At 39.4% G+C, this 12,500-nt stretch overlaps 1 protein-coding gene across 1 annotated transcript in view; it reads right to left on the bottom strand.

Moving 5' to 3' along the window:
* Window positions 1-9,351, bottom strand: part of LOC113827705 (polycystin family receptor for egg jelly) — a 45,840-nt gene extending 36,489 nt beyond the window's left edge. Inside the window, exons 1-4 of the mRNA XM_070135810.1 lie at window positions 9,194-9,351; window positions 8,511-8,684; window positions 7,358-7,521; window positions 2,962-3,082 (exon numbers count right to left, since the gene is read on the bottom strand). Coding sequence (XP_069991911.1) covers window positions 2,962-3,082; window positions 7,358-7,521; window positions 8,511-8,684; window positions 9,194-9,275 — 541 coding nt within the window. The 5' untranslated portion in view covers window positions 9,276-9,351. The remainder of the gene's footprint in view (window positions 1-2,961; window positions 3,083-7,357; window positions 7,522-8,510; window positions 8,685-9,193) is intronic.
* Between the last annotated feature and the right edge of the window lie 3,149 nt (window positions 9,352-12,500).

Raw genomic sequence — 12,500 nt, 5'->3', positions numbered from 1 at the left:
CAAACGGAGGCATCGATGGATCCTACACAATTACATACTTCAGGTCGACTTTGATAAATATTTAAAAAACACGTCATTGCTCAATGAATGATTATAAGCTATGGCTCACTTTACTCACGTCGAACCATCCCCGGATCCAACTCACCCAGACTTTATCCCAAGTGTCTTCAACCACTGTTCATTAGACGAAAACAAAACAGGCATACAGTTTGCCTTTTGCCGTTGTGTCTGAAATGGCATATGATCCAGCAGCTGAAAGAGCCGAAGAGAGCCTATCTCTTAAGGACCTATCACATTATCACTTTTTCCTTCACTTTTTTTTTCCCCTTTCCGAATGAACTTTCCGTATGAAAGTCGACGGACTCATGTAAACAAACATGGCGCTATCGGAATGAGGTATCATACACATTACGTTATTTTAAAGAAATATGATGATGTATATTGTATATATGAATGTTCTAAAGCATCATCTTGTGGTTACATTCACTCATCCTATCTAATTTATTAACAGCACAAGATCAACACGGAAATTACTCAGACGGAAATGGTCGTAACCGTCTTGGTCTGGGAGGCGTCCCGTTTACAAACGATACTTGCGGAGAGCCTCAAATTCGGACGGAAACGCAAAAATTGACGGAAAAAGTGATGGTGTGATAGGGCCTTTACGGCCAAATTATTAAGGAGAGAGAAAAATGCGTTGTGCGCTTGTAGGCCTATACGTGACTTCATTGTCTCCTTTTTATAAACACCTAGTAAATGGGGAGAAATGTGATGTTTGGAAATGACACTGATTTCACAGAAATATGTCTTATATAACTGAAAGTCATAGGTTATTGTAGCAAATTATGTTATCATAAAATGATTATTATAACCTGGTGTGTTGAAGGATCGTCGATCCAAATTTCGTCAGGCAGACGGTATGGACACGCTTTTAGCCGCACAGCTTTTAGTTTTGCTTCATATCGCTTTTTCGCTTCGGTTTTTGAAGAATCAAAGAATTCATACGACATTTTCGCTCGCGCTGATAGCGAGGTATCCGCGAGCATCGGGTTTGTTTTCACCAAGTGGAAGGGTGACTTCGACTCGTGACGTCACACCGAATCGGTCTACTATCAATCTTATATTCATTATCATTATTTCCGTCAGCATCATTATCATAATCATTAATCTTATTGTCATTATCCTTATCATCAATACTATTATTTTTATCATCTTTAGTAGAGGTAGTAGTATTTATAGGCTTATTATTATTATTATTGTTATCATTATCATTATTATAAATAATTATTACTATTAGTAGTAGTAGTAGTATTGGTTATCATATCTTATTATAATTATCATCGTCATTATTATCATCATTAGAAGTAGTAGTAGAAACACTATCATCATTATCATTACTATTATTATCGTCATTACTATCATTACTACCGCCATTATCACTACCTGATTTTGGTAGCGTTGGTTAGTTTGTTTGCTTGCTTGTGCGTTAGTTAGTAGGATAACTCAAAATGTTATGGAATTTTAAAAAGAGGCGTGACTTAGCCCAAATTAGATGCCATAAATTTTTATGTCATTCTTCAAGTTTGAATTTTATTGCATCAGTGATCCCGTTGCCTTGGCGGAGGTATGCGCTCTCTGAGGGCTTTTTATTACCATCATCCTCATCATTATCATTATTACTGTCATTATCATCATACGATTACTATTATTATACAACAATACTCATCAGTATTTGCTAATTAAACTTGATGTCATATCAAAGTGTAATTACGTGGTGACAATAATGATATATATGATTCAATAAATAAATCCTGTTGAGGAAAATTATCAAATGAAATGAAAAAAATTTAAAACATCAAACAAAAGCCTTAAATTGCTATCGTATGAACACGGAATTCGTTCATTCATAACATCAAAATCAAATCTATAACACATTTTTGAGAACCAATGTCACGATCGTTCTTGAAAATCGTCGAACAAGAAGTTTATAAAGTCGGTAATTGATCATAAGAAAAAAAGAAAGAAAGAAAAGAATTGATGGAGTATTTAATAATAACATTTTGAAGAATAGCGTTAAATTAAGTGATCGTGAAATGTCAAAGAGAGACAAGTTCGACTTTTTCAGAACTTCACTTATTAAATAGATTTGCCTCAGTTATAAAAAAATCATAAGACAGCATAGTAAACAGAGCAACATTGCACGAATAGACAACGCAAAAGTATTAATGCAAATTATTTTAATGCAGTTTGGACGAATGATTATATGTTGCTTAAAAGAATCAAGAGATTATAGTTTTCATCATGTGACTTGAGATTCGCCGGCTGAAGCGAAGGTGTGTTCGGTGCCTCTCTCTCTCTCTCTCTCTCTCTCTCTCTCTCTCTCTCTCTCTCTCTCTCTCTCTCTCTCTATCTCTACTCTATCTCTCTCTCTATATATATATATATATATATATATATATATATATATATATATATATATATATATATATATATATATATATATATATATATATATATATATATATATATATATAAAAATAAATATATATATATATATATATATATATATATATATATATATATATATATATATATATATATATATATATATATATATATATATACATATATATATATACATACATATATATATATATATATATATATATATATATATATGTATATATATACATACATATATATATATATATATATATATATATATATATATATATATATATATATATATATATATATATATATATATATATATATATATATATATATATATATATATATATATATAAATTGACTCACCTGTGACCAGGAATGTTCCGTGCCTCCTCTCTCTCTGTCTCTCTCTCTCTCTCTCTCTCTCTCTCTCTCTCTCTCTCTCTCTCTCATTCTCTCTCTCTCTCTCTCTCTCTCTCTCTCTCTCTCTCTCTTCATATTTCGCCTCACCTGTGACCAGGAATTCGCCGGCTAAAGCAAAGGTGTGCTCGGTGCCGTTCAGTATAGGACCAGCCCCGTCACCCCAGTCCAGCCGCCAGGGACCCGTTGCATGGAGGGTCACGTTGGGAGTCTAAGGAGAGAGGGTGGCGGTTAGTAGGCAAGTAGGTCTGTAAGTACTTCATGTTAAGTGGGTATGTAAGTACTTCGTGTTAAGTAGGCAAGTAGGTCTGTAAGTAATTCGTTTTAAGTAGGCAAGCAGGTCTGTAAGTACTTCGTGTTAAGTAAGTCTGTAAGTACTTCGTGTTAAGTAGGTCTGTAAGTACTTCGTGTTAAGTAAGTCTGTAAGTACTTCGTGTTAAGTATGTCTGTAAGTACTTCGTGTTAAGTAGGTCTGTAAGTACTTCGTGTTGAGTAGGCAAGTAGGTCTGTAAGTACTTCATGTTAAGTAGGTCTGTAAGTATTTCGTGTTAAGTAGGCAAGCAGGTCTATAAGTACTTCGTGTTAAGTAGGTCTGTAAGTAATTCGTGTTAAGTAGGCAAGCAGGTCAATAAGTACTTCGTGTTAAGTAAGTCTGTAAGTACTTCGTGTTAAGTAGGTCTGTAAGTATTTCGTGTTAAGTAGGCAAGCAGGTCTATAAGTACTTCGTGTTAAGTAGGTCTGTAAGTAATTCGTGTTAAGTAGGCAAGCAGGTCTATAAGTACTTCGTGTTAAGTAGGTCTGTAAGTAATTCGTATTAAGTAGGCAAGCAGGTCAATAAGTACTTCGTGTTAAGTAAGTCTGTAAGTACTTCGTGTTAAGTAAGTCTGTAAGTACTTCGTGTTAAGTAGGTCTGTAAGTACTTCGTGTTAAGTAAGTCTGTAAGTACTTCGTGTAAAGTATGTCTGTAAGTACTTCGTGTTAAGTATGTCTGTATTTCGTGTTAAGTAGGCAAGTAGGTCTGTAAGTAATTCGTATTAAGTAGGCAAGCAGGTCTGTAAGTACTTCGTGTTAAGTAGGTCTGTAAGTACTCCGTGTTAAATAGGTAAGTAGGTCTGTAAGTACTTCGTGGTAAATAGGCAAGTAGGTCTGTAAGTACTTCGTGTTAAGTAGGTCTGTAAGTACTCCGTGTTAAGTAGGTAAGTAGGTCTGTAAGTACTTCGTGTTGAGTAGGTAAGTAGGTCTGTAAGTACTTCGTGTTAAGTAGGCAAGTAGGTCTGTAAGTACTTCGTGTTAAGTAGGCAAGTAGGTCTGTAAGTACTTCGTATGAAGTAGGCAAGTAGGTCTGTAAGTACTTCGTGTTAAGTAGGCAAGTAGGTCTAAGTACTTCGTGTTAAGTAGGCAAGTAGGTCCGTAAGTACTTCGTGTTAAGTAGGCAAGTAGGTCCGTAAGTACTTCGTGTTAAGTAGGCAAGTAGGTTTGTAAGTACTTCGTGTTAAGTAGGCAAGTAGGTTTGTAAGTACTTCGTGTTAAGTAGGCAAGTAGGTCTGTAAGTACTTCGTGTTAAGTAGGCAAGTAGGTTTGTAAGTACTTCGTGTTAAGTAGGCAAGTAGGTCTGTAAGTACTTCGTGTTAAGTAGGCAAGTAGGTCTGTAAGTACTTCGTGTTAAGTAGGCAAGTGGGTCCGTAAGTACTTCGTGTTAAGTAGGCAAGTAGGTCCGTAAGTACTTCGTGTTAAGTAGGCAAGTAGGTTTGTAAGTACTTCGTGTTAAGTATGCAAGTAGGTCTGTAAGTACTTCGTGTTAAGTAGGCAAGTAGGTCCGTAAGTACTTCGTGTTAAGTAGGCAAGTAGGTCCGTAAGTACTTCGTGTTAAGTAGGCAAGTAAGTTTGTAAGTACTTCGTCTTAAGTATGCAAGTAGGTTTGTAAGTACTTCGTGTTAAGTAGGCAAGTAGGTCTGTAAGTACTTCGTGTTAAGTAGGCAAGTAGGTCTTTAAGTACTTCGTATTCAGTAGGCAAGTAGGTCTGTAAGTACTTCATGTTAAGTAGGCAAGTAGGTCTGTAAGTACTTCGTGTTAAGTAGGCAAGTAGGTCTGTAAGTACTTCGTGTTAAGTAGGCAAGTAGGCCCTAAGTACTTCGTGTTAAGTAGGCAAGTAGGTCTGTAAGTACTTCGTGTTAAGTAGGCAAGTAGGTCTGTAAGTACTTCGTGTTAAGTAGGCAAGTAGGTCTGTAAGTACTTCGTGTTAAGTAGGCAAGTAGGTCTGTAAGTACTTCGTGTTAAGTAGGCAAGCAGGTCTGTAAATACTTCGTGTTAAGTAGGTCTGTAAGTACTTCGTGTTAGGTAGGTCTGTAAGTACTTCGTGTTAAGTAAGTCTGTAAGTACTTCGTGTTAAGTATGTCTGTAAGTACTTCGTGTTAAGTATGTCTGTAAGTACTTCGTGTTAAGTAGGCAAGTAGGTCTGTAAGTAATTCGTATTAAGTATGCAAGCAGGTCTGTAAGTACTTCGTGTTAAGCAGGCAAGCAGGTCTGTAAGTACTTAGTACTAAGTAGGCAAGCAGGTCTGTAAGTACTTCGTGTTTAGTAGGCAAGCAGGTCTGTAAGTACTTCGTGTTAAATAGGCAAGCAGGTCTGTAAGTAATTCGTATTAAGTATTGCCTACTTAATACGAATTACTTACAGAAAGAATGGGAGAGAAAGTTGAGAGGGAGAGGGAGAAAAAGAAAGGGAGGGAAAGGAAAAAAGAAAAGGAAGTTGGTACTTCGTGTTAAGTAGGCAAGCAGGTCTGTAAGTACTTCGTGTTTAGTAGGCAAGCAGGTCTGTATGTACTTCGTGTTAAGTAGGTAAGTAGGTCTGTAAGTACTTCGTGTTAAGTAGGCAAGTAGGTCCTAAGGACTTCGTGTTAAGTAGGCAAGTAGGTCCGTAAGTACTCCGTGTTAAGTAAGTAGGTCTGTAAGTACTTCGTGTTAAGTAGGCAAGTAGGTCTGTAAGTACTTCGTGTTAAGTAGGCAAGTAGGTCTGTAAGTACTTCGTGTTAAGTAGGCAAGTAGGTCTGTAAGTACTTCGTGTTAAGTAGGCAAGTAGGTCTGTAAGTACTTCGTATCAAGTAGGCAAGTAGGTCTGTAAGTACTTCGTGTTAAGTAGGCAAGTAGGTCTGTAAGTACTTCGTGTTAAGTAGGCAAGTAGGTCTGTAAGTACTTCGTGTTAAGTAGGCAAGTAGGTCTGTAAGTACTTCGTGTTAAGTAGGCAAGTAGGTCTGTAAGTACTTCGTGTTAAGTAGGCAAGTAGGTCTGTAAGTACTCCGTGTTAAGTAGGCAAGTAGGTCTGTAAGTACTTCGTGTTAAGTAGGCAAGTAGGTCTGTAAGTACTTCGTGTTAAGTAGGCAAGTAGGTCTGTAAGTACTTCGTGTTAAGTAGGCAAGTAGGATAGTAAGTACTTCGTGTTAAATAGGCAAGCAGGTCTGTAAGTACTTCGTATCAAGTACATCACGCTTGGTAAGTACATAGCTTGTTAAGACTGAAAGAGAGACGGGGCGTAAGTACCGGAACAAATGACACAATTATAGAAATAAATGAAATCCCAGGATATGTACATTTCCCAAAATCTATGAAAAAAACAAAAATGAAGCATGCAAGCGGGTAATTAACCAGAAAGTCATCAATAAGGGAGATAGATATAAAGTCATATGAAGCCCGGCCCTTCCTCCCTCCCTCCCGTCCTCCCACTCCCTCCCTCTCCCTTCCTCCCACTCCCTCCCTCTCTCCCTTCCTCCCTCCCTCTCTCCCGTCCTCCCACTCCCTTCCTCTCTCCCTCTCTCCCGTCCTCCCACTCCCTTCCTCCCTCCCTTTCTCCCGTCCTCCCACTCCCTTCCTCCCTCCCTCTCTCCCTTCCTCCCACTCCCTTCCTCTATCACTCCGGGCCAAATGGAATCAAGTACTTAGCAGTATTTATACCACGACGAAATACCATTATAACGTTCATAGATTGGGGACGCGATTTCTAAGTATAGAACATTATCTCCAAAGACAAAGGGAGATAGATCATAATGGGGACCTTTTACCCCTTGTCTTGGTAAATGGCGTTGCTAATGGGGACAAGGGGGAGGGTAAGTATGAGGGGTTGAGGCAAGGCGAATGAGATACGAGGGTGCGTAGGTACAGATGGGTTTAAGGAGTGTGATTTTACGATGAGCAGTCCCACCTCCCTAGGGTATACGGCCGAGCTTTCTTATTCTTCTTTTTTCGTTTTATTTATTTATCTTTTTATCTCTCTATCTCTATTTTTTCTCTATCTATCTATCTTTCTATTTATCTGTCTCTCTCTCTCTCTCTCTCTCATTCTCTGTCTCTCTCTCTCTCACTTTCACTCTCTCTCTCTCTCTCCTCTTCCTCCTCCTCCCCCCTTTCCCCCCTTCCCTTCCTCCTCCTCCCTCTCCCCCTTCCCCCCTCCCACTCCTCCTTCCCCCCTTCCTCCCCCTCTCCCACACACTCACCTCGCCCACGCTGAAGACGAGGTCATCCGCATTGATGGTGAAGTTGACGTCCCCGTCGTAGAGGGACGTGATCCACACTGTCATGACCCCGGGATCCATCCCTCCACAGGGTCGTCCGTCGGGGCAGAGGGCGTTGCACTCGACGGCGTCAAGGGTCGTCATGGCTGCCACATTAAGGGTAAAAAGGTGAGTCGGGTTCAATGGATGGGTGGGGGAGGTGTAGGGAGGATTGGAGAAGAGAAGGAGGGAGAAGAAGAGAGAAGGAGAAAATGGGGTAGGGGGTGAGAGAGAGGGAGAGAGTGGAGGGGAGAAGAGAAGAGAGAGAGAGAGAGAGAGAGAGAGAGAGAGAGAGAGAGAGAGAGAGAGAGAGAGAGAGAGAGAGAGAGAGAGAGAGAGAGAGAGAGAGAGAGAGAGAGTTATTGCGGATAAGACTGATCCGTTACGAGGCGTTCTGGTTATTGCTATAATCGTCATTATCATCATTATCGTCATTATATTATCACTGAATACAAATGCAAGTATTGTTATAAAAAATATCACTCTCCCCTTTCCTTTTTATCATCAATACATTATCATTATCATCCCGACCATCATTTTCAGCCCTATTATTGTCAAAAATTTTAGTATCCCTTAGCAAGACTTGTTCCTGAATCTGTTACACTGCTTGCGTGCAAAAGACCTCACCGCAAAAAAATCTTTTGTACGTATGACGAAAATTCTCAGTCGAGATTATAATCTCGCACCACGTGTAACCTTGGTCTGAAATCTCCTTGCCACGGGTAGTGTGACACTTTGATGGGAAAGCGGCCTAACATTGCATTCACACGTCTGTATGTGGGTTTAAATGTATTTACACATACACACACACACACACTCCTGCCTAATCCCCTCCCACCCCACACACACACAATCACTTCCATCCCCACCCCCACTCTACAAACACACACTTACCCACTCACACCTCTCCCAACCCTCTCCGTATCCCTACCCCACAAACTCACTCCACCCACCCCATGCACCCCCACCCACCCCACACCCAAAAACAAACGATACCCCACAAACTCACTCCATCCACCCCCACCCCATGCACCGCTACCCCTAAACTACCCACCCCCCACCCAAAAGCAAACGACACCCATCCCTTCGAACTCACTGGACACGTCGTCGGTGCACCAGCAGTAGGCAGCTTCGTCGGCGGTGGCGTACGCGAACCCGAGCTTGGCGCAGAAGTCCTTGCAGACGTCAGGAGTGAGGTTGGCGGGGTCGATCCCTCCCGAGGACACCGTCACCTCCGGCTGCTCCAGGGTCACCTTCATGCATGCTCCATCTGGGGAAGGCGGAGGAGGAGGTGAGAGAGGGTGGAGGAGGAAGAGGGTTGGGGAGGAGGAGGAGGTGGAGGTGGGAGAGGGTGGAGGAGGAAGAGGGTTGGGGAGGAGGTGGAGGTGGGAAAGGGTGGATGAGGAAGAGGGTTGGGGAGAAGGAGGAGGAGGTGGAGGTGGGAGAGGGTTGGGGAGGAGGAGGAGGAGGAGGTGGGAGAGGTTGGAGGAGGAATAAGATTGGGGAGGAGGGGGAGGAGGTGGAGGTGGGAGAGGGAGGAGGAGGAATAGGGTTGGGGAGAACGAAGACAAGATGGGGAAAAGAATATTAGTTTTTGCTGACCTTAATCTGATTCAATAAAAATAATCTTATGGCAAAAAGAAATGACATTAATAAGCTCTTTAAACAGAGACTGACAGACAGACAAACAAAGACAAGACAGAAAACGGAATCCCCCCTCAAAAAAAGACAAAAAGACAAACCAGAGATATATAAACAACAAAAGTCTCAACAACCCACCTTCAGGTTCGACGGACTCGACCCGACTGGCGAGCAAAGCGGCAACCAACAGAGAGAAAGCTAGCGAGAGTTTCAGGCGCATCTCGACGTTCTTTTGTCTTGGGGAGGGTTGTCTTTGGGGGGTATTTTTCTTCTTTTCCCAAATATCACGCTTTAAGGCTTATCATCCTGTACTCCTGTAAGACAAAGAATGATTTTGTTATGATTGCAGTACAGCGGATACTGTGTTATGATTTAAACTGCAATTTCAACTTTGATGTGTTCAGTGAAAATAGAAAATAGTCCACTGGGAACCCAAAAATAAAAATAAATAATAATCACAGAGTCAAGTTAACATCTGAAGTTAACGAGAAAAGTTTCAGCTCAATATTTTGTTTTATCGGTGTTTCTTGGACCTATGTGATTATTGTACAAATTTATGACTTACGGTTCGTTTTATTTACAAAATGCGTTACAGAACATTGTCCCAATCTCTGACTTGCTACCGCGAATAACTGTAGCCTTTGTTTCGATCATAAAATTGGTTTCGCCTTTTTAAAAAAAGACCAAGATTTATCAACAGTTTCGGCAATAAACTGTAACGTAAAGTAAAGAGAATTACAACATTTGCAAACCGATAGATGTGTTTTCTATAAACCAGCAGTTTGTTAAAATTGTGCGAGGCCCGACCCAAATGCTTTTCATATATTTGGACATGAATATACACAGAAATAAATGCATATCTATCTGATAGATATACATTTATCAATCTATCCATCGGGTTATTATGCGTGTTTAGACAGATAGGTATGTATTCATTTCTGTGCAGGCTATGTGCAATTCCGTATAATGCATATTCATTATTTACAGTATTTACATATTTACTTCATCTTCCGATAATGTAAAAATCCGCAGACCATGAACACGCAGTTAATTATATGCTTTAAATTTTCTTTACTTTATGAAAGATACATTAACTTTTTATGTATTGTCTTAAACAGGCCAGATAAATAAAGATAAAAATATATACATACAGAGTAGTTAGAACTAACATAATTTTTTTCGAAGCATTTGAGAATAACCGTTACACCATGTTCTGCCTAACCTAAGACAATGGAAACCAAACTATGCATGTTAACGCTGCACACTGCTCTCTCTCTCTCTCTCTCTCTCTCTCTCTCTCTCTTTCTCTTTCTCTCTCTCTCTCTCTCTCTCTCTCTCTCTCTCTCTCTCTCTCTCTCTCTCTCTCTCTCTCTCTCTCTCTCTCTCTCTCTCTCTCACCATGTTCTGCCTAACCTAAGACAATGGAAACCAACCTATGCGTGTTAAAGCTGCACACTGCTCTCTCTCTCTCTCTCTTCTCTCTCTCTCTCTCTTTCTCTCTCTCTCTCTCTCTCTCTCTCTCTCTCTCTCTCTCTCTCTCTCTCTCTCTCTCTCTCTCTCTCTCTCTAACGCACACACACAGAGGTGACTACCAAATGGAAAGTAATGTGACAGAAATAATTGTAATAATAACACCACTAAATCTGAAATAAATCCCGGGCGCTCATTATACCGCCGCTAGAATATTCATCGCAATGTCGAAACGTGACCTAGTGTCATTACCTTCATTACCGACATTTTCTTTGTTTTTGGTGAAACACGAATGCTGCGAAAGTCATGGGTAAACAGCTGTTTTCCAAAATGCTTCGAACTTTCCAAGAAGAGCGAGCTTCATTTCTTTCGAAACCATAACGGTTATTTTCAGTAGCATTTTTTAAATTATAATAATTATGGTTTGTATAAGAAAAAAAAAACGGAAAAAATATGATAAATATTATTTTTTTCTAGCACGGAATTTTGTTCAAGTCGTATACCTATCAAAATACAGATAGGAAATTTAGATATAAAACGCAGTGGTAAGAAAAAAATAGAAAAAGTGTTTCGAAATTTTTACTCGAAACTTCAGGAGTGAATAATAAATAATCTCTTTCGAAATTCCTACGATTCTTGTGAAATCAGAGACATCGTAAAAAAGGAAATTGATGGATGGAATAGTAACTAGGAAATGCAGTAAAATATTAAGAGCTAGAATTCCTCTCAAGTATTTATAGCAGAGAGTGCGGGGTCAAAATGACAAAAAAGGGGGAATGCATTAAAAAGGAAACCGGGAGAATCCAGATTCTTTTAAATATATAAGAAAAATTATATCCACTATTACTTTTATAGATACTATTATCCACTATATCCACTATTTGTATTACAGATACTATTATCCACTTTATCCACTACCATTAGCTACACCCCTGTCAAATATATTATGAATTAAATGGTCATTTGTACCATTGTCAATAGCAAACAAAATAAAAAAAATATAACCAGAATTTATCATTTGAGTCGAAGAAGATCGTGTGATGGAAGCTGAAAACAATGACCCGTTAAAGCAATTTTTTGACATGAAGCACAAATATCAAGAGACCTGAAAGGGTTAATGTATATCAGTGCAAGTTCATACTAATTTTTAAAACTTTCTTGGTATCTTCCCTGTATTAATACACAAAATATTTAAGAATACATAAAGATTTTCCATTTCAGGTATGATGTCCAAGTCAAAAGGCCCTATATTTGAGACCTCTGGTGACCTTGACCTTTGGTTTGAGTAGTCATGCTTACATTCATCTTGTAGCTTACTTCCAAAGCTACAAAATGAGTGGTCACACATGCCTATATGTTGTTTAGTTCAAAAGTTATTGCTGTTCTAGTTTCCTCTACCCCCAATTTTTTATGCATCCGAGGGTGCTGACTTTTCAGACAAAACACTGAATAACTCCATTACTGCCGGGTTTCAGCATGCCCACCCACGCTAAAAAGGTGTCCCAGGAGAACCCCTACAAACATCGAGTGAGTGATTTAGGGGCCCTCTCGACCCCCAAAATACTCCTTGACTCCAAGACTATAAAGGAGGGTTGAAGGAACAAACAGAATTCTAAACACCATTTTCGATTTAAACCCCAGAAGAAAGTATCACGGATGCAATATGTATTATGAGGCAAATCCAAGAAAAATATCTTTAAGGAAATAAGAACGTCTAGGTAGTTTTTGGATTTAAAAAACGATAGAGTTTCGAGAAGAGAGGTGTTTTGGAGTACCAGAAAAGTGGTACTGAGGAAGAGGTCGTCCAAGGATACCAGAAAAAGAGTCTTGACGAAGGGCGAACAACAGCTCTTTTCAGTTGAGGTTGGACTCCTTCAAAGCTCAGATTTAAACCATAACTATCCACTATCCAGATATTATTATCCACTATATCCATTATTATTACTATTACAGTTACTATTTTCCACTATATCCA

The sequence above is a fragment of the Penaeus vannamei genome, chromosome 21 (genome assembly GCF_042767895.1).
Source record: "Penaeus vannamei isolate JL-2024 chromosome 21, ASM4276789v1, whole genome shotgun sequence".
In the NCBI taxonomy this organism is placed as follows: domain Eukaryota; kingdom Metazoa; phylum Arthropoda; class Malacostraca; order Decapoda; family Penaeidae; genus Penaeus; species Penaeus vannamei.
The sequence above is the reverse complement of the archived record's forward strand: the minus strand, read 5'-3'. Positions and strand labels throughout refer to the sequence as shown.